This window comes from Lepus europaeus, chromosome 2 (assembly GCF_033115175.1).
Source record: "Lepus europaeus isolate LE1 chromosome 2, mLepTim1.pri, whole genome shotgun sequence".
Classification (NCBI taxonomy): domain Eukaryota; kingdom Metazoa; phylum Chordata; class Mammalia; order Lagomorpha; family Leporidae; genus Lepus; species Lepus europaeus.
In genome coordinates, this window is record NC_084828.1 from 106,600,701 (window position 1) to 106,623,164 (window position 22,464).

A 22,464-nucleotide genomic window follows, 5' to 3' on the forward strand; every position below is an offset into this window, starting at 1 on the left:
GTGTGTTGTTTCTTAAAGTTGTTTATGATTGTGATGAATATTTTTTAATCCCCTTTAAGTCCTGGCAATAAAGCAGTGAAAGAGAGAATGTCTTTTTGGGGCAAGTAGAGGCTAGAAAGATGACCACATAAATGAGCAAGGTAATTTCATTTGGGGAAAAAATAATGAAGAAAATAACCAAGGTGAGGGAAAAGAATAACTAGTAGAAAAGGGTGAGGCTACCGTTAAGAGTGGTCAGCAAAGGCTGCAGAGATATGTGGGACTTTGTCAAGACTTGAACTGTAAGAACACTAGACCCTGTTAGACATGAAAAGATATTTACATATACATTGATGGTAAAAGGAACGGCAAGTGCCAAGGTCTTGAGCTAAGGTAGAGGTTGGCTATTCCAATAAACAGAAGATCAGCAAGGCTGCAATGTATGTAGGTAGAGAGATTCATGCGAGGGAATTGCAAAAGTGTGTGAAAATCATCATACAGGGTCTTGTAAGCCCAGGTAGGGAGTTCTACATTTATTCTACCTGCAGGGCTAAAACCAGAGTGTATGGTTTGAGTTCAGGTTTAAAGTCAAGATCACACCCTCTGCTACATGTGCAATGGATTACAGAAGCAGGAATGAGAAGTTGGAGGCAATTATGGCAGTTGAGGCAAGAAATGACAGTCTGTAGATCAGGGGAGGGAAAGAGAGGAGGAGGGAAGGAGGGCACCAAGGTGGAAGGATAGTGTCTGCAGGTGTCACTGAGCATGTGTAGGCAACAGCTCTAGACACCCTGAGAGACCACCTCACAGCAGAGGCGGGGCTACTCAGCTCCTCAGTGAGCAGACACCTCACTCACTTGAAGGCTATCTCTTCAGCAGCTTCAGTGATTCAGAATACAAAACTGACAAAAACAAAAAGAGCTTAACACATCTTTATACTTAAGTTGCCATGGGTTACTCATAGCAGACACTGTCATTATGATCCTATTTGCTTTATTTCACAAACAAGCTTGTTTTTTTATATATAGTGTGGGTGCTCTGTTTTCCATCTCCTGAGAGATCAGACCCAGCACTTCAGAAGTAGGCATATATATTCTGAAAGACCAGCAAATGGAGAGCACTAGGAGGAGACAACTGATATCTGGGGAGAAAACGGAGACGTCAACACACAATCAAGCAAATATTGTAAATAAGCATTCAATAATAGTTTCTTGTCAGTTTATTGCTGAGCTCATTGGTAATATGGTCCCACAGACTACAGCAGCCTTTGAAAGTACTACAAGACCATTCATTCTTGAGTGCTAAGGTCAAGGACAATTTTCCCAGATACTCTCCTGGGTGTTTCCTTAACGCCCCCTTGCGTTCCCTTCCCTGGGGGCTCTTAAGATATCATTATTTCTTCTTCCTATATGTGTCTCCCTCATGAGAGTACGGGCAGCTCTCTGATGCCTTTCCATTCCAGTATTTCCAGGGCTCTGCACAGAGTAGAAACTCAACAAAATCAAGAGAAGAAATGAGAGCAGCAGCTGTTAATTTACCTTTGGAAGCAACAGCCTATAATCCAGCCATTCAGCAGCTGTTCAATCAGTAGCCTAAGCATTCCTAAGCATTAAAGAGGTTTGTGTAGGTTCAGCATAGGATGGATGGGAAGTTTTAAACCCCTGCTTTTCGGCAAAGCAGGGAAAGTGGGCCCAGGCGACAGGGCTGATATAATTACAGTTTTGGTTATGCCTGATGTGTTTTATTCTGATGTGCATATTTTGTACTCTATACACATTTAAAGATTTAATTAAATGTTTTATTATAGGGAACACGGTGCCAAATATCAGCATCATTACTTTTTTTTTCTTCTGCAGATGAGCAGTTTCCCCTGCATTTGGTTTTGAGATTTTAATACTTATCATTTACTTAGCAATGTTGACATGGACATGAATAAACACATCCTGCCTCTTGCTCCTGGCAGACAGTGCTTGCAATGGCAGCTCCCAAGGTCAGAGAACTGGGTCTGCCCACCGAGCCTACAGCAGTGCCTGATGGCACACATGCCCCTCGTAGGTTTTGGCTGGAACACAGATGTTCTCACCCATACCAGCAAGTATGAAGCAGCTTCCAGAATGGACACAAAACAGAGGAAGGCAACATCAACACCAAAAGAAAAATTGCCAGCAAAGAACATAAGAGTCAAAGCTTCCACCTCATGACCATCTGAGGGGCCAGGAAACCTTCTGCAAGGTTGTCCAGCATTTTTCTGCCTTCAGAAAAGCCCTTTCAAACCTGCAAAGGTAGCCACAGGTCTTCATAAAGTGAAGCGAGATACACAGCAGATTCATAGAATGGCAGATGTCCTAAACAGCACTCTGGCCTCAAAATCAGCCCTTAAGGCATGCGGATCTGGCTGAAAAGCCCATGAGAGTATTGTAGGCATGGAAAGCCAAGACACTCTGGAAAAAAAAAAAAAACTAAACTAAATGAAAGATCTCCGCGAGTGAGATTCCAGTGGAAAGAACAGGTCATCAAAGAAGGAGGTACCTTTCTCTGAAGGGAGGAGATAACTTCCACTTTGACTATGACCTTGTCTAAATATGATCAGAGTTGGTGAACTCAAAAGGCTTCCATAGCCTTGGCAACTCATGATAAGAGCCTAGGGGGATTACTGATGCCATAAACAAGAGTGTCAAATTGTTAAGTCAACAACAGGAGTCACTGTGCACTTACTCCTCGTGTAGGATCTCTGTCCTTAATGTGCTGTACATTGTGATTTAATGCTATAACTAGTACTCCAACAGTATGTTTCACTTTGTGTTTCTATGTGGGTGCAAACTGTTGAAATCTTTACTTATTATATGCTAAACTGATCTTCTGTATATAAAGAGAATTGAAAATGAATCTTGATGTGAATGGAAGGGGAGAGGGAGCGGGAGAGGGGAGGGTTGCGGGTGGGAGGGAAGTTATGGGGGGGGGAAGCCATTGTAGTCCATAAGCTGTACTTTGGAAATTTATATTCATTAAATAAAAGTTAAAAAAAGTGCAAACAGAAAAAATAAATCTGATCCCTGTCCTTTCAGAGTGAATTGGAATATGAGATATTGTAAGTAGTCCTTATAGAGAAAATGTTCTCAGAATCCAAATTCATGTTTGATTCAGTTTTGATTGAAATGAAGCTACTTCCTTCAATAAATGACTGCATTTTTTTTTCTTTTCTTAAAGCAACAGAATCCTCTTTAAAGAAAAAGAAAGTGAAGAGATGCTGCCATTGCAGGATTTTCTCCTTGCCTGAGTGAGGGAGGGGAGCCAGTTGTCCTGGTGATGTCAGGTGTGTGAGGGATGGGGTGAGGGGATTTGGGAAAAGGTTAGAAGAGGCACTGGTAGCTCAGAAATCTCCATGTCAGCCTGGCTTATAAGTTACTAGACCAAAATAATACACTAGTTCTTCTTAATGTACCTAAAAGATAATCTATGGGGGTGCAATTGATATTTTGAGATCAGAAGATTTTTAACAGCCCTTGGCTTGACTATTAAGGAACAATGTCTTTTTTCTTCATACTATCAGTTGAACTCTTTACTTAGTGTAGGGTTAATTTTAATGAGTATAAAGTTAACTGAAAATTGATCCTTGTAAAAAATAAGAGTGGGAATAGGGGAGAAGGAGGAAAAAGGGTGGGAGGGTGCGTTGGTGGGAAGTATCAATATGTTCCTGAATCTCTATATAGGAAATACATGAAATTTATACACTTTAAATTAAAAAGAATAAAACAATAAGAAAAAAAAAAAACTTCTTGATGCAAGCTGAGTGCTGCAAACAAAGGCCTGACCTGCTCGTGGCCAGGAATGATGGTGAGCCGAGGAAGCTGGTGAAAACTCAGGGAATGAGAAGCTGGAGCTCCTATAGGGGACATATGTATTCATGGGAGGTCTAGGAGTCCAGGTCACCAAGCACATACCTGTTCTTAATAAATGCAAAAAAAATTAGAAGTATATGTTTGTTCTTCATTTTCTGGGAGAAGCTTCTAGTTGGCAGGGTTACAGTGTTTGTAATGGTGTCATCATTACAGGCTCATCATCCCCTGAGCTGTTCACATTTATCCCTCTGCCACTTCTCAACATCCTTTCATTCTCACTTGGAAGAGTGAGGAAAGAAGATTGTAGAAGAGGAAATTCAAAGGTTTTGGGAGAAACAGAATGGGATCTCATCATGAGAGAAATAGAAGAAAGGGAAGGAATTCTGCATCCTCAGTCTAAGACCAGGAGACAGCACATGACTTCCTTTGTGTCATAACTACTCCAAAGATGGGTGCTTCAAGGAAAAGTGAAAAGGAAGAGACTGAAGACATCTTCAGTCCTGATTGAGAAGCATAAAATGAGGGTTGTTGTTGTTTAAAAATCTTCTGTTTTTCAAGATAATAATTATAATAGCAGTAACTCCAGATCCTTTTAAGATTCATTTTTCTCATTGTTTAAATCTGATTTTTGCAACATTTTACATGCTTTAATGAAAATCACTGCTATAATTAAATTGTTCTAATGGTACCATTACAAAGATACCAGATGAACAGAATTATAGTAAACAAAGAAATATATCTCAAATTGAAAATTATTTTAAAATAACTTTGTTCACTTGCCTAAATGTGACAAGTAAGACAGAATTGGAAATCAATGCAACCATGGTTTTAAATTGCTAGGATTTTAATTTTAACTAAAACTCTGTTTGCATGTAAGCAACCATCTGGATAAAATGTTTAAAATTCAAGAAGTATATAAAAAAGGAATTTTTTTTTCTATACAAAGTCAAACACTTGGATATTTAAAAGCATATGGACTAATGCATAGTATCCTGCCTTGATAGAAAAATATTTAAAAACAAACCATCAGCCCTTAAGACATTCAGATCTGGCTAAAAAGCCCATGAGAACATTTTAGGCGTGGAAAGCCAAGACATTCTGGCAAAAAAAATGACCTACATGAAAGATCTCTGTAAAAGAGATCCCAGTAGAAAGAAGGGGCCATAAAAGAAGGAGGTACCTTTCTCTGAAAGGAGGAGAGAATTTCCACTTTGATTATGGCTTTGTCTAAATAAGGTCAGAGTCTGTGAAATCAAGATGCTTCCATAGCCTTGGCAGCTCATGACAAGAGCCTTGGGTGATTACTGACGTCATAAATAAGAGTGTCAATTGTTATATCAACAACAGGAGATACTGTGCACTTACTCCCCATGTAGGATCTCTGTCTTTAATGTGCTGTACTATGAGAATTAATGGCAAAACTAGTCTTCCAACAGTACTTCATACTTTGTGTGTACAGTACTTTATACTGTGTGGGTGCAAACTTTTGAAATCTTAGTATAGAGTTGATCTTCTGTTTATAAAGATAATTAAAAATGAATCAGTGAAGAATGGGATGGGAGAGGGAGTAGGAGGTGGGACAGTTTAGGGGTGGGAGGGCGGGTATGGGGGAAAATCATTATAAACCAAAAGTTGTATCTATGAAATTTATATTTATTAAATAAAAGCTTTATATAAATTATATTAAATAAAATAAACAATATAAATTTATATATTTATATTATTTATAATAAATATATTTATATTATATATATATTTATATTAAATATTATATTATATATATTTATATTAAATATATTTATTATAAGTAATATTATATTATATATATTTATATTAAATATATTTATTATAAGTAATATATAATATATATAATATATAATATATATAAATATATATAAATTTATATTAAACAAAAGCTATATATATATATATATAAGAAAATTCTCATGAGACTAGAGAGGAATGCTTGCAGTAGTAAACATCACATATAATTTGAGTCTTGATTTGCATGGAGCCCCAGCATTCCTAAAAGTCCTGTGGCCTTGGCCAAATTATTTAGCTTCAATATGCAAGAGCTTCTCAGTCTATAAAATAGGCATAATTATATTTTGAAATGATTCCCACATTCAGTTTGAAAAAAAAAGTATCCTTAGCATTACAGAGCATGTACACCCACTGGAACCTCAGAATGTGCCTGTTATGGATTAAACTTGGTCTCCCCAAATTCATATATCCAAGTTCTAACCTGGGAGAAATACAGAATCAATTCCTCTCAGTGCTCAGAAAGAATCCTCCTGCTGTCAACTTGATTTCAGACTTATAATCCCTAGAACTGTGTACCTAAAAATAAAAAAAAATTGTGTAATTTAAGCCACAAAGTTTGATATTTTATTATTGAAATCAGGAAAATTGGTACAGTGACAAAGTAACACAGGGGTTTTGCAAATGTAACTAAAATGAGGCCATAATGAATCGGGTGAGCCCTAAATTAATGCCTGGCATCCTCAGAAGAAGGCTATGACGGGACAGAGACAGGGAGACACACAGAGAAGAAGGCCATGGGGCAAAAGAGACAGAAACTGGGGTGATGCAACAGTAAGCCAAGCAACACCAAGGACTGCTGGTACCCAGCAGCAGCTGGGAAGAGACAAGGGAGCCTGCAGAAGGAACCAACCTTGCTGACTCCTTGACTAACTCCAGAACTGAATGAGAATAAATCTCTATTGTGAGGCCCAGTGTTGTGGTTTAGCAGGTAAAGCCATCACCTGTGATACTGACATTCCATATGGGTGCCTGTTTCAGTCCTGGCTGATCCACTTCCAATCCAGTTCCCTGCTAATGTCCCTGGGAAGTGCTTGGGTTGCTGCACCCATTTGGGAGTCCAGGAAAAAGCTCCTAGCTCCTCGCTCTGGTCTGGCTCAGCCTTGGCTGTTGAGGCCATTTGGAGAGTAAACAAGTGGATGGAAGAATTCTTTCTCTCCCTCTCTCTCTTTCTAACTCTGCCTTTCAGATCAAAATAAATAAATAAATAAATAAATAAATAAATAAATCCTCTATTGTGTTAAGCTATATAGTTTGTGGTAATTTCTTAGGGCTTCTGTTGAAGAAATGAGCTTGGGAAGGTGAAGTTAGCAAGTTCTCATGCCTTCTATCCTTGCCCCCTTATCTCTGTTCTCCTGTATCTCTGTGCCTCTATGGTAACTGGTGTCATGGTAACCAACAGGCCTACCTGCTTGGCTAGCTGCCAATTGCTCTGTTATGTAATAGTTTGGCTCCAGGATATTATTTTCTGTAAACCCATAGAAGCTACTCGTGGGGTGGGGTGGGGTGAGGGGGTGGCATGGCTAACTATGGCTATTGGTGAATGTGGCTGCTGTAGATGGATGTGAACATGTGTATGTGCCTATTGGCAGATGTGGCTGTAGGTGGCTATGTGTAGGTGTCTCTGCATGTGTTGCCATAGACACAAAGGCAGATATTTCCTGTGGCCCCATTGCCACTGGAGCAAGTGGCTGTACCTTGTACATTTCTACTGCCACCATAAGTAAAGGAGATATAAACCCACAAGCAGCTTCAATTTGTTCTCTGACCTATCAGAATTTGAATCTGCTTGTTCTGGGCCCCTAACCCCAGGCATACACATGCCCTAGGCAATGGACACAAATAAAATCACATAAGGTACTCTGTCTAGTTATATGTGGTCATGTGAAGATGGATAATTAGAAAGTATGCTTCCACATCTAGTCTTGAGGTTAGAATGATCAAATCCAAAATGAGTTTGTATGATTATAACTAGCAAATTTATATTTGGTGTGATTTTGTTTTTCAGAGAGAGTGTGTTTGACAGAGCTCACCCACCTGCTGGATCAATCTCCAAATGCCAGCAGTGGGCAGGGTTTGACTGAGACCAAAGCCAGGAACCTGGAACCAATTATAAGCCATCACCACTGCCTTGCAGGGTTAGCATAGGTTGGAAGCTAGAGTCAGGAGTGGAACCCAAGTACTTTGATGAATACATGGACATCTTAAGTAGTATCTTAATCATTAAGCTAATCCCTGCCCCTATAGTGTGATTTTTTTAAGATTTATTTATTTTAGGCTAGAAACAGAGTTACAGAGAAAGGGAGAGACAAAGATAGGTCCTCCATCTGCTGGTTTAGTCCCCAAATGGCCACAACGGCTGGAGTTGAGTTGATCTGATGACAGGAGCCAGAAGCTTCTTTCTGGCCTCCCACATGGATGCAGGGGCCCAAGCACTTGGGCCATCCCTCACCATCGTAAAGAGATGGATGGGAAGAGAAGCAGCCTGGACTAGAATCAATGCCCACATGGGATGCCAGCACCACAGGTGGAAGCTCAGCACACTACGCCGCAGCACCAGGCCCTATTGTGTGATTTTTGAAATAGGTCACGTCGTAAACTAGGTTAGTATGCATCAACATTGGAGGAGGAAAAATGAGAAGAGTATTCACAGGGCTATGCTAAAGGCTAAATGATATTCAAGAAAATTTGTAATGTTAATACAAAACTCAAAGCAAAAATCGCATCATAATTCTTAAACTCATGGCATGTTCTATATGTGAAAATAATACACAAGCAAAGGATATTATATTGGCTAGTAAAAAGGACAGCGGTTTCTACAAAGGATTTATTTTATAGCATAACTCTTTTTTGCTGGAGGTATAAGTCTTAAATGTTTTCAACTTCAACCCTAGTTTCTATAAGTAAAAAAAGTATTTATTCTCTGGAAAAATTGAGTTGGACAACTGTAATGGTCTTTTAATCATCTGCTTCAGGAGACTTTCTCTGCCTGTCAGTAAACAATGAAACAATTGATGTTGTCCTTTTAAGACTTTACAATCCTTTAGGTCTACTTTGTTTCAGGTTCTCAACTTAAGCTGCTTAGAAGACTTAACCACATATGTCCATAGCCACTAATTCAAATATAAAGTCAAATCTCTGGTTTAATCTGGTTTGCCATTCATATTCAAACCTCAAATGAATGAAACATTATAATTATTTCATTGAGTGATTAAAAAAAAGTGACCAATTTAATTTTCTATTTGATCTGGAATCCCATACAGACAGGCTGGCTATTGTAATTGTACTGCTTTGGATGTTTTAGATCCTACATTCTAAAACAGTCCATTCAAAAGAAATTTAGTTAGTTGGCCACCAAAATATTATGAATCCTTGGTCAAGACATGTAACCTCTTTATTCCTTCATAGTATTAATTAATTCCATAGTATTACCATATTAAATAAATCTATATGGCCAAATGTCTAGAACATATTAACTCACTGATGTTAATTCTATCTCTATCTCCCCTTATATTACACAAACAATTAAAATAGAAATAATCAAATGAGAGTAGAACCTCACTACCATTTCTACTCAGGTACACAAGCCCATATACTCTCTACCTACAAATTAAATTATAGAATGGATTAAGCTGCTGCCTGTGATGCCAGCCAGCATCCCATATGGGAGTCAGTTCTGAGTCCCAGCTGCTCCACTTCCCATCCAGCTCTCTGCTAATGTGCTTGGGAAAGCAGCAGAAGATGACCCAAGTCCTTGGGTCCCTGCACCCACGTGGGAGACCCAGATGAAGCTCCTGGTTCCTAGCTGGCTGTTGTGGCCAACTGTGGGGTGAAATCAGCAGATGGAAGATTTCTCCATCTTTCCCTCTCTAACTTTGCCTTTTAAATAAATAAATCTCTTAAAGAAAATTATGTACTCATATTTTTTAATCCCAAATTTCCTATTTTGTTAAAATTCTCATCTTTCTTGCATACTCAAGGATACTGCTTCAGCAGCTCTATCACCCTTCCCTTAATTAATTGCTCCATTGTTATTACATGAAAATATTCTGTTATTTCTTCCACCCTAAAGTACAGCAGCAAAACAACCATTGTCATCCTCACTACTTCATTTAGTTCTATTATCTTTTAGAATGAAACTCCTTTAAGATAAATATTTATGCACAATGCTTCTAAATCTTCTCCCATTCTCTCTCAGACCCACTCCAGTGTGTGAGATCCACACCAGCACCCACACCGTCCCACAGAAGTTCATTTGGCAGAGTTGATCACTGTCTACTTTGAAGCATTTGATAAACTTCCAGGCCAACAAAAGATTCTTATTTTACCTTATCGCTCACATATAACTCATTTTCAGTATTCATTGCCTGTATTTTCCCCCAGATATTTAAATGATATGATGTCTTTTGGATTAATCCTTGGTCCCTTTTACATTTCTCTTTCATTTGATTCATTTTATTTTCACTTAACCTCATGACTTTAAAATATTTACTTTTATATGCAATGACTCCCAAATTTCTAACTCTACCTAGACTTCTCTCCTGAGCTTTGTTCAGGAAACTGGATCCTTGATGTCCATACTGGGATGTCCAAGGGTTACATCAAATTTAACATGTCCAAAAATAAACTTATCATCTTTTCTACTGTGCCTGTTCCCAAGCCATTCTACACTCTGCTTTTCTGTCTTAGTTGATGGCAAATTTATGCTTTCGAGTATGAACCAAAAATCTAGAAATCGTCACTGACCTGTTTCTCTCTTTTGTAACCCACAACAAATTTATCAATAAACATTATCTTCAAAATATATACAGAATGCATCATTTCCCTTTTTACTATCCTTGTCTGACCCTGGATAATGCTTATGTCTTAGCTGGGCTACAACAGCCTCCTCCTGCTCTGCCCATTTCTTCCCATTCTCCAACAACCTATTTTCAATATATCAACTAGAACGATCATTTCAAATTGAAGTCAGATCATTCTATATCTCATTGCTTTTTTTTTTTTTTTTTTTGGACAGGCAGAGTTACACAGTGAGAGAGAGAGAGAGAGAGAGACAGAAAGATCTTTTTCCGTTGGTTCACCCCCAACTGGCTGCTGCGGCCAGTGCACTGCGCCGATCCAAAGACAGGAGCCAGGTGCTTCCTCCGGGTCTCCCATGCGGGTGCAGGGCCCAAGGACCTGGGCCATCCTCCACTGCCTTCCCAGGCCACAGCAGAGAGCTGGACTGAAAGAGGAGCAACCGGGACTAGAACCCCCGGGGTGTGGGCACCACAGGCGGAGGATTAGCCTAGTGAGCCTCGGTGCTGGCCCTCATTGCCTCTTTATTTCTCTTGGTTCTAGAAAAGCTATTTCCCAATTATCCCTTAAATATACAATGATGACTTCCACTTTAATGCCTTCATATTAATTCTTTGCTTTACTCTTTCCCTAGATATCTACCTCAACTCCTCCAGCCTTTGCTCAAATACAAAGTGCTGTGATCATCTTATTCAAAAATAAACTTTGAGCTTTCTGTCTGCTCCTCTGGTCCTCCCTTCTTTGCTTCTTTCTCCCCTTCATGCATTTTCTTAACTTAGGTGTTTATTGTGTTTATTCTTTACAACCCATCTCCATGCACTAGTATATAAGCTTCAAGAGAATGGGATTTTCCCCCTCTCTTCTTCACTGATATATCACTTGGATCTGGAATATTAATCAGCACAGGGAAAGCAATCAATAAATATTTGTTACATAAATAAATACATTAGTTAGAAATATATGGACCAGAAGGAATTACATTCTGAAATGTAATCCCCTTTTAGAATCCTAAACACATTGACAGTGATAGGTGTCAACATTGCACATATTTAATTAGGGAAAAATCAATCCCTCTGTTAACCAACCAACAAAACATAAAATTGTGGGAAAGGCTCTTGGATAAATTTAAGGTTACATCAGGCAAAGACTATTAAACACAATATACAAAAATGTTTTTGAAATTTAGGAACAAAATGCTCAAAGAGTAAGAAATTGTACCAGAACCATCTGTAAAGATTGTAATCTTCTGCACAGTAAAAATTGTGTTAAATAAAAAAGACTGACAACGTCTCACAAGTGCATAAATTAAAATGAATTCTGTATTTATCTTAGAAGAGCTATGCAAATAATAATTACAATGAAGAAGATGTACAAGGCTACACAATTCTGGAGTATCCACGAGCCAATCAATGTGTTTGTGGATTTTCTGGCTACATTACTCCTCCTTTTTATGTTCATTGCCTAATATGTGACCACTTTATTGTTTTTTGGCAATTCTCATAAAAGAGCAACCTAGACAAAGGGAAACATAAGCAAATTAAAGCTACTCCTTGGTAGCAACCAGTAGAAATATATTGAGATCTTAGTCTGGATAGCAAGAAGTATCTACTATTAAAAGTATTCACTAAAGCCGGCGCCGTGGCTCAACAGGCTAATCCTCCGCCTTGCGGCGCCGGCACACCGGGTTCTAGTCCCGGTCGGGGCACCGGTCCTGTCCCGGTTGCCCCTCTTCCAGGCCAGCTCTCTGCTGTGGCCAGGGAGTGCAGTGGAGGATGGCCCAAGTGCTTGGGTCCTGCACCCCATGGGAGACCAGGAGAAGCACCTGGCTCCTGCCATCGGAACAGCGCGGTGCGCCGGCCGCAGCGCGCCTACCGCGGCGGCCATTGGAGGGTGAACCAACGGCAAAGGAAGACCTTTCTCTCTGTCTCTCTCTCTCTCTCACTGTCCACTCTGCCTGTCAAAAATAAAAAAAAATAATAAAAAATAAAAAAAAAAGTATTCACTAAAATGAGTACTGAGTATGTTATTGGAAACTGGTAACATTGGCTTGACCCAATTCAGTCAAAGTGCTCAATAAGTCTCACAAAATATTGAGAATTCATCAAAAACAAATATAATGACATATTTGGATGTGTATAAAAAGGAAGATAGAGAAGGGAGAAGAATTGAGACATAAAAGCCTCTGCTACAGAAATCTTGAACAGAAAGGAGATAATTTATCATAATGAAAATTGATTCAATGTAAGAACTGAAGCCACATCTGTGGCAGTAAAAACAGAGTCTGCACTTCTAATTTCTCAGTACCTGTTTCCTTGTTTGCAAAAAAAAGAGATGGTAAGGGACTATTCTAATAAAATTACTGTGATGATTAAATGGACACACTATGCAAAGTACCTCAAAGCAAACACCTGCCCTTCATACTCAAATTCTAGGTTCTGCATTTTATCTTCTCTATTTCTCCAAGTTTGGACAGTTATCTCATTTTAAGAATTCACTCTTCTTTTAAATTTTGCAAGGATAAATCTTCAAGAAATAGATAACAGAATAATTAACATATGGCTAAATCTATCATTGGAAATGTAAAAAGTTAGGTTAGGAAGTGCAACTGGGAATGGTTTTAAAACAAGAGGCAGACTATGGATAAAAATGTACATTTTCTGCTGGCATTGTTGCTCACTTGGCTAATCCTCCACCTGCGGCGCCGGCACCCCAGGTTCTAGTCCCAGTCAGGGCACCAGGTACTAGTCCCGGTTGCTCCTCTTCCAGTCCAGCTCTCTGCTGTGGCCCGGGAAGGCAGTGGAGGATGGCCCAAATGCTTGGTCCCTGCACCCACATTGGAGACCAGGAGGAAGTACCCGGCTCCTGGCTTCGGATCAGCGCAGCGGCCATTGGAGGGTGAACCAACGGAAAAAGGAAGACCTTTCTCTCTGTCTCTCTCTGTCTATAACTCTACATGTCAAATAAAAAAAAGTGTGCATTTTCTTCATATACATAGTATATATTGTAGAAGATCATTTAAAAATTACAACACAAAGTTTCTTGAAGGAAAGAGAATAGTTTCTTCCTTTTATACAGACTAAAGTGCAGAAACTGCTTCATTCTTTGTATAGTCACTTGAGCACATTTTTATGAGAAGAGGGTTCTTTTTTTTTTCATTCATTACTCCCTTGAATAGTATGTGTCTTATAATTGGCAATTATACAATATTTCTCAGTGAATACAGTATGTGCAGATTATCATGTACCTAGCACAGGTTTAGCGTTCATCTGTCTCTGCAGGTGATCATTCAATTTAACAGAGGTAAATAATAATAAGTCAAATGTTTATTAGCATTTCCCTAAAGGGCAGCATGACTAATCTCACAGTTCCTGAACCATCATTTATAAACCTTTGGAATTCCTCTGAAAAAACGTATAGTTCCATATGCAATATGCTAGTATATACTAAACAGATATAATAATTTCTAATATTACTTCTCGAAATGATCATAATAGACCCTTCACCATAGAGAATGACAAAAAATTATACTTGAAAAAAATTCTATTATTTCAAAGACAAACTAAATTTTAGCTTTTGCTTAATTAAAAATACTACTTATATAGAAAATTACAGTTGAATTATTGTTCAGATTTTGGGATAAAATACAAACAGCTAATAAATGAGTAGAACTTACTTAATAATATCAGTTTTATTGAAATCCCAACCAAAATAATTTTTGGAGTGTTTCACTAAGGATATGTAAATGCACAATAGGTTTGGACTACAAACCATACTGGCTCAAATGAGTATCTATAGAGCTTTCCTCTCTCTCATTATGAATCAGTTCTTAGTGTGCCAAGGCAAACAGTATGGACTACACACCTCTTTGCCAACTCTCTTATAAAGTGGATGGAACCAATAATCCAAAAAACAAAGAGAATTAATTTTCTAACAAGTTCATGTCCCTTTGAAGTTACATGATAAGAAAGGTCACTTTCTCACTAACTAGCTTATCTTTTGATACCTTTATCTTTTTCTTGATCATACATATTTTTCAGTATTATGATCTATTTATGCATTCTTCTACAACATCTTTATTTATGACTTTGCGAATCAACATCTTTGTGATAGGAGGCAAAAGTCACTTAGCTAATTACACATACTTGATAAGCTGCATAATAATAACCACTGTAAAACTGCACATTAGTGGAAGGCATATAAATTACTGCAGTTATTCTCATTTATGGACAAACAAAACACTTTTTTTAGTTATTTAAAAACATCTTTGTTGCCTCCATATCCATCTCGTTAAGTACATTGTGTTTTTAACCCAAATCACGGCATCAATTTTAAAAAATGGGGGCTTAATCCCATTATACCAGCGTCAATGAAATAACAGAAAAAACAAAAAAAAAAGTCAGTTTAATCAAATACTTCTAATCTGCAGTTGAGAATTCTATTATAGAAAATATTTTCCTTATACTACAATCTCAAGTATAACAGAACAGGTTAGACACATCCCACAAGGATGTTGTAGTGAAATCTGAGTTGGTCCAGCCAAAAGATTAGAAGCACACACACACAGAGAGACAGAGACAGAAACAGAGACAGAGACAGAGAGACAGAGAGAGAGAGAGAGAAAATGTACAGCACTAGAATATTAATATGACTTCTGTATGAAGATTGGAAATCCTACAAAGTAATAAATAAGGTCAAAGTAACACTAAGATGATTTAGTACCATAGAAAATCATACTCCCTATGAGTGATTTACTGAATGTTATATAAAAATGCAGTGTGGACAAGCTACATTCAGATGCAAGCTTGCAGCTGTCAGTATCTACATTTGCTCAATCTGGCTAGAGGATGATTTGAAGGTTGATTTAATTGTAGCTTCTGAATCATGTTCTTCCCTATGTTTTAAGTTGTTTAACATAAATATAAAAATGTTAAAGTAATTTTTAGTCTGTAAATATTTAGTATAAAATCTGCAAAATCTTATTCTTTTCTGGAAGACAGAACTGAAAATAAAAAGACTGCCTGAGAAATAACATCATTACTTACTAATGGTTATTGTCCAATAGGTATGGCAAATTACCCTTGTGATAAAAAATTTCAATAGAGAGTTCAGTAGGAGAAAAAAAAACAACAAACAAAAAATGACTCAATTGACTCAACTGATCAATTTTAAGAGGTACACAAATCTCATGTGTAGAAGAGTTCAATTTCAGTTCTTTAAAGGCAATATCATAGCCTAAGTATCTTCTCCTTTAGATGCAAACTCAAAGTAGAGATTCACCTCTTGCTTTTGCTACCAGAGCTAGAACACAAGGCACCACCAATGAACCTTGCTGATGTCATCTACTCAGCCAGAGCTCTCCTTGACCATCTTTCTATTCCTTGATACACTTCATCACATTTTAGATTTCACCTAACCATTCACTTTCCAGCATCAGCAAATAATCCTTAGGGAGAGTATCTTGTTCTTCCTCTCCAGGTTTTTTTCCCCCAGTTTTATTTTCACTTTTATACATACCTCCTTTTCTACATATTTTCTTGCCGGGTTTTCTGGCACATTCCTTGGATATTCTTTTTACTGAAAAATGAATAGAAGACTAGAAAATAACATGGCGCTCCATCACAGACCGCCGGAACATGCAATACCACTGTCTAACTTAAACGCTTCTGCATTTACTGAGTGCGAAAGATCCCCAGTTCGTTGAGCCTGCACATGCAATGAGGAAATGTTGATGCGTCTTCTCAGAAGTCATTTGGTAGGAAATGGAAAATAGGAACCCATTTCTACCTAAATATACGTGCTGTGGAGGGAAGAAAATGAGTAGGCACAGGAAAAAAATAGATACACTGACACACATAAATAAAAAGAGCAGCATGCACGCATGTAAAATATGTCTACATGCCAACAGGAAAAGCCATGCATACTACCAGTACACATGAATTAATACTGTTAGAACTTAGAATAGAAAATAAATCTATAAATATAGCTCCTTTTTTTTTCTGCAATAAACTCACCATCCTCAGTTGGGACATAAATGTTTAAATACAGGCAGTCTTCACTCTGATCTTGTACATACGATGAAACCACATCCAGGTTGTTAGTAAACCACACAGGAAGCATGACTTCCGGCAGTCTTCCATCAATGATATTCTGGGGACACACAGGAGCAAACTGAGTGGCATTCCTGATGTCTGACCAGGGCGATGGTGGTTCTGGAGGCTGAAAACGATGTTCTCCTGTTGGGGGAGCTGCATATGGAACCCCGAGAAACTGAATAACAGGCCCCAAAATTTCATTATTCAGTTCTTTCTTAACCCCTCTTATCTTGCCGAAGTTGGTAGTCACCAGTGGGTCCATATCATCCAATTTTTGTGAGAGCACATGGGCAGCCTGAAGCAAACATCCCAACATAAAGAGAGTCAATGAGGCGCCCACTCCCCTGTGTACCAAGCATGACATCACTGCTCTCCAAACATAACTGAGCCGTGTGCACCTGGGTGGTGCCATGGTCCCACATTAGTTGCCTGGTTTCAGTGAGGCAGATGTATTTATATCCACTTCAGAAAGAGTGTATAATGGCAGAATATGCTTCCAATTGCTCAAAGGTGAGCTTGTTGAGAAAAGCTCAGAAAGATCTTTATGCAGCAAGTATTTCCCACTGATTTCACTTGTATTGAAGAAACATCTTCAATCATCACTATTTACCAGACCGCATCCTATTGACCATTCTGTTTCCCAGAGTAGCAATGCAGCAAGAGAGGCCATTGACTGTAGACTTCCCTCTTATAAATCAAATCCAGTTAGCTGCAGGTCTATATCCTAGAGAAAATGAAAATAAATCATTAGTATGAATAAGAAGAAATAGAGAGATAACTAGCTATTTTACAAGCTGCAGAAATACATTAATAGCAACTAGAATCAGGCAAGTTACATAGTACCATAGAAAAATTATGGTTTGATGTGAGATGACAAGTGAAATAACAGACTATTGGATTATTGAGAAACTTGCCTGCTGACTTTATATATATTTAAGTGGAAGCAGGCCATGCCAAAATATGTGGTTTCAGGAACAACTCATAGTAAAGTATTTTTTAAATGCAGAAGGTTGTGTGTGAAATTTCCCTTTTATTGAGTTTTCAATCACTTCAACTGACTACAGAATTAATCAACAAACCTACTCAAAATTAGAATCTAATAGAAAACCTTTTAAAATAATTGATAGTGAACTACACAACTCTTTAAGAATGACTGTATATATTGAAAATAAACAAAAAGGGAATTCTCAATCCTACACTTCTATGCTTATCCAAAAAACAAAGGTAAGGTTAGAGCAAGAAGACTAAAACTAGTTCAACTATCATTATATTAAGTGCAACTACCACAGAAACTCAACTTCCTTGTTATCCCTCAAAAGTTTGCATAAAACTTTGGCTATAGATCCCCCACTTTCAATTAAGACTCAAAAATTTAAAGGATAAAATGTCTTTAGACACAGCTTGAAAAAGAGGAAGAAGTTGGCATCTGCTTTGCAAAGTTATTTTATCTCCTAGTTGCATATTTTAGATATCAATAAATTTGCAATGTGAATTTCTGAGTCAAAGTCAATATATTTTAAATTACAAATGTTGTCTCATGGTCTGGTAGAGATCAAAGGAAGAATACAAAAAAAGAGTATGGTAATTTAAAAGAACAATCATAGCTAATCATGGCATCTCGCATATTTACACTAATCAAATATCTAACACTGTTGACTCAGTTCGACTTAAAATGCATCAGAATAAGCTGTAACATTCAGTGCAGTGCAATTCTCAGTGTAATTTTAAATTAACTGCCAAATAGCATACAGCTCAGAAAATTTGTCTCTTCTTGTTCAAGCAACCTTTTAACGTGTTCCCTTTGAAAATAATCGTGTTGATTTGTATTAGAAATAGTTCTATCCTGTCATATTACAGGAAGATTCCTGAAGAAGTGCTGCTCTGCCAGCGAGACTGCCCTGACTTGCTGTTATTTAAAAGGAGATTGTAAAAACTATATAGGGCAGCAGGAGATTTGGTTCTGGGCCGGTGTTCCTTTAGCTCTGAACAGTCCATCACAGAAAGCAATAAGGAGATAAATGTCTATATTCTGAAATACTTCAGTCTGTGAATTCATATATGTTTGCTGTGAAAGCATATTATCATACATAAGACAGGCGTAATCCCATCCCTTGAATGCCCTACAACTCTAGCACTTATCTAAGACTTAGCTACACAAACCCATTTCTATAAAAAGTATATTATGCTTATTCTTGTACAAAATCATGGTGGGCCAGAACGTAAGATTAAATCTTTTTTGGTTGTCTTTTTACAAGAGCCCAATTTTGACACCTCAAATGGAGAACCTGAGGCCAGGCTTTCAATGTCTCAAACACCAATTTTTACTTAGCCTAATTTTCAAGCACGACACTTCGCAAAAGTTCATCTTCGCATAACTGATACCTTATTAATACAAAATATTTGGTTATTTGTTAGCAAAATAATGCTCCTTTTTTATACTCACAAACCCTTAATTGTGTTAATAATAAAGTGGCTCCTGTTTCCCACTAATGTGCTATTTTAATACAAATTGCAGATGATTGCTTGCCATGGTGAATGTTCAAATTTTAATGAGGTTTAGTTCCTGATGTTACAAAAATATCCCACTTTACATGTATGCAGGTATAATAGTATCTATTGTATTGACTCAGATCTTTCAAAAGTCATTATAATAACAGACATCCAAGTCTAATGTGAAAAATACAGCTTGTTTAGATCACTTGAAAAATGCATATATGTCTCAATGGAAAGGCTCTCAAATTTGTTGGCACATTTCCCCCCACCCCTACTTTCTGATGCTTCCTTAGTATGTGCCAAACCCTTCACACAGTTACATCTACTGACAACAAGCCTATAAAACAGGTTCAACAGTTACACCCTTGTTACTCTAGAACTAAGACCCAAAGCAGTAGCATCTCCTGGCCATAGCTCTCAGAAAACCAGGAGCCCACTGCTGTCTGGATTAAAGACTACCCTCTTGATCGATGATACAGACTCTCAATTCACAATTACCACTTTTTAAAAGATTTATCATAGTGTATTTTAAATTGGACTATCAAAGTGTTTTATATTTCTTCAGGAGACAGAGTAAAAGCTCTGACAGTTTCACAGAAACAGAGAAATTGAAATGATCTACCCTATTGTTATTGGAAGTTTAGATTTTATTTTGCTACTCTCTGTTAAAATGTTTCTTTGTCCTCCAAGCAGTGATCCTAAAGGCAGTTGTTACACAATTATACAGATCATGTTAAAGCAATGATTTGTATAATTTGTCACTAAAAAGAATAAAGAAATCTTAAGCCAACCTTAGTGTCTACTAATGGATACTGATAAATTATGATATATTCACAAATTAGAATTTAAAAAATCAGTAAAAATAAAGGGCCTATAGATATATCAAACATAAACCAAAAGTTTTTTTTTTAACAAAATGAATCATAGAAAATTAGATACAGTAATATACTACTTAAATAAAGCTAAGATACATAAATACATAGTAGCTGATAGTTATCACCTCTGGCTAAAGAGAAAATTAAAGAACTTAATTTCATGAATTAATTAACTCCTAAAATGGATAATCTGTGTTGAGATCTTAAAAGATCAGTAATCAACGACAAGTTTAACAAAATCTTTGTATTTCAAAGTATTGGGTGATACACACACACACACATACGCACACATTTTCATTGTGGAATTCTCTGTATGCTCCAAATATTCTTAAGTAAATACACTGAAATAACAATGTCAGAAAACTCGCATTCAGCAGGTCAAGCCCATCATATCTCCTGTAGATTAGCCTATCTACTGATCCACACAGGGCTGCCCCGCCAAGTCTACAGTTAGAGGAGATACTAGATCATCAATTACTCTATGAGGAGATAATAGCTCATCAATTCTTCTATCATTTCTAACTTTGAGTTAAAGAATGTATGGTTTCACAAGAAAAATAAAATGAATACTTTTTAAAAGCACATCATAAATGTAATATATTTTGTCTCTTGTGTTAATTCATCAAAACAGCTAGGTCCTCATGTACTTTGCTCATGAGTGGTTCAGTTCAAGAGAACTGTCTGGGATATTAGGCCATTGCACTGGGTGGCCATTTCTTCCAATCTTTCATTCGATATTTATTTGGTGTTTACAAAATGCAAACTAATGTGATAACTGCTGTGGAGAATTTAAAGACAAGTACATTCTACTCATTGCTCCTAAGCAGCTCACAATACTGTAAAGAGATAGTTCATATGTTTTTTAAAAAAATGGCTCTACTGCAGTATATAAAGTGATATGTGTTTAATAAATATATAAAGAACAGGGGACGAGGGCTGGTGCTGTGGCATAGCTGGTGAGGCCACCACCTGCAGCACCGGCATCCCATATGGGTGCCAGTTCAAGTCCCGGCTGTTCTATTTCTGATCCAGCTCTCTGCTGTGACCTAGGAAAGTAGTAGAAGACAGCCCAAGTACTTGGGCCCCTGCACCCACATGGGAGAACTGCAGGAAACTGCAGGTTCCTGGCTTCAGAACCCAAATTCCTACTACAGAATTTCCTATTTGAAAGCAAATAGTGCTTTCATGAGTGTGTGTATAAATGCACTTCAGTATCTTTATATCCATCATACAATCAATATAAAAATCCTTTACATAATGCAAACTTGACTAAATCTCAGCTTATTTGGATTGACTACTAGAGCTTCCAAGCTTGACGGTGACCATTAGTCATTACTAGAACAATATGCAGTCAATCCTTGTTATTCATGGCAGATGTTCTCTAAAGTCACCGCAAACACTAAATTAGGTAACACATTTATTTATTCCAGGGACACATAAATATATATTTTCCATGATTACACATTGTAAACTTAAACCCTTAAAACAATTTATCTTAGTAGATTTTATTTTCTTTACAGGAGAAAAACTGAGGCTCAGAACCATGTGCCTGAGGCTACCTCACTAATAGGTGTCAGAAATGGAATTTAACACCCATATTTACTGGTCCCACAGTGGAGTTTCTTGTTCTGCACAGTGATACCTCTGCCAGCTCCATACTGTTCTAGAGCTGAAGCAAGAATGCAATGTATTGGCTTGTTTGATCAGCTGGAAACGTGCTCACAGAGCAGCGAAGGGTTTATACTGCACTGGTTATGTCTGTGGAATGACTGAGAAAGGGCTGATTTTGGAGTTATGAATAAATTCTAGTGAATAAGTAAATTTGCAAATACAAAAATCAGGAATAGTGAAGAACCACTGTGATAACTAAAGAAAAATGTTTTCTGCTTATGGGTCTGTGAGTTGTTTTGAAGTCATGCCACACCAGTTGTCAATAATGCTTAGTAATGATAATCGGACTAATTTGATTTAGTAATGACAATTTAACAAATAATTTGATTTAATAACAACTGTGTGGCTGTTTTCAATGGCTGAGACTGGCTGTGTATCTGGAATGTACCCACAGGGCCAGCTCACTGCAACAGAATCTGACCACTAGCAGACTCCAGGCTTCCTCTATGGAGATATTTCACACTGGTTGTGGTTCAGGAACTGCAAGCAAAGAATGTCCTGTGTGACCTGGCAGTGGGAGAACAAAGAAGTGTGAGTATGAGATCTTCAGACCCTATTTAATGCATATCCTTCCCCTGTGGTTCCTGACCTATATTCTTTCCTTATAATAAACCTGTCTAATATCCATGAGCTATTTGGGTCTTTTCAGCAACTGAACCCTTAAAGTAACTAATGTGTAACTCAGTTTTTCTTTTTTTAAGTGAGATGACTAAACAAATAAATGCAGTCATACAAAACGTTTCCAGACTCTCAAAGAAGAGACAGGTCAACCTCCAGGTCCCAGATTATGAAAGAATTCATAAATCAGAGGGAAAATGAAGTGTGCTTCAAAGAATAAAGATGATCTGGACAAACACCAATGGTAACAGAAGGAATCACAGAGGGCACATCACATTC

General features: G+C 37.6%; 1 protein-coding gene across 6 annotated transcripts in view; it reads right to left on the reverse strand.

Annotated features, from left to right (window-relative positions):
- Positions 1-16,940, reverse strand: part of NLGN1 (neuroligin 1) — a 741,857-nt gene extending 724,917 nt beyond the window's left edge. For 3 of the 6 annotated variants that reach the window (XM_062177903.1, XM_062177895.1, XM_062177886.1), the window contains exon 1: positions 16,448-16,940. In XM_062177903.1, coding sequence (XP_062033887.1) covers positions 16,448-16,940 — 493 coding nt within the window. Of the gene's footprint in view, positions 1-15,950; positions 16,011-16,447 lie in introns of all 6 variants that reach the window. The other 3 variants (XM_062177877.1, XM_062177868.1, XM_062177911.1) reach the window with 2 other exon arrangements.
- Between the last annotated feature and the right edge of the window lie 5,524 nt (positions 16,941-22,464).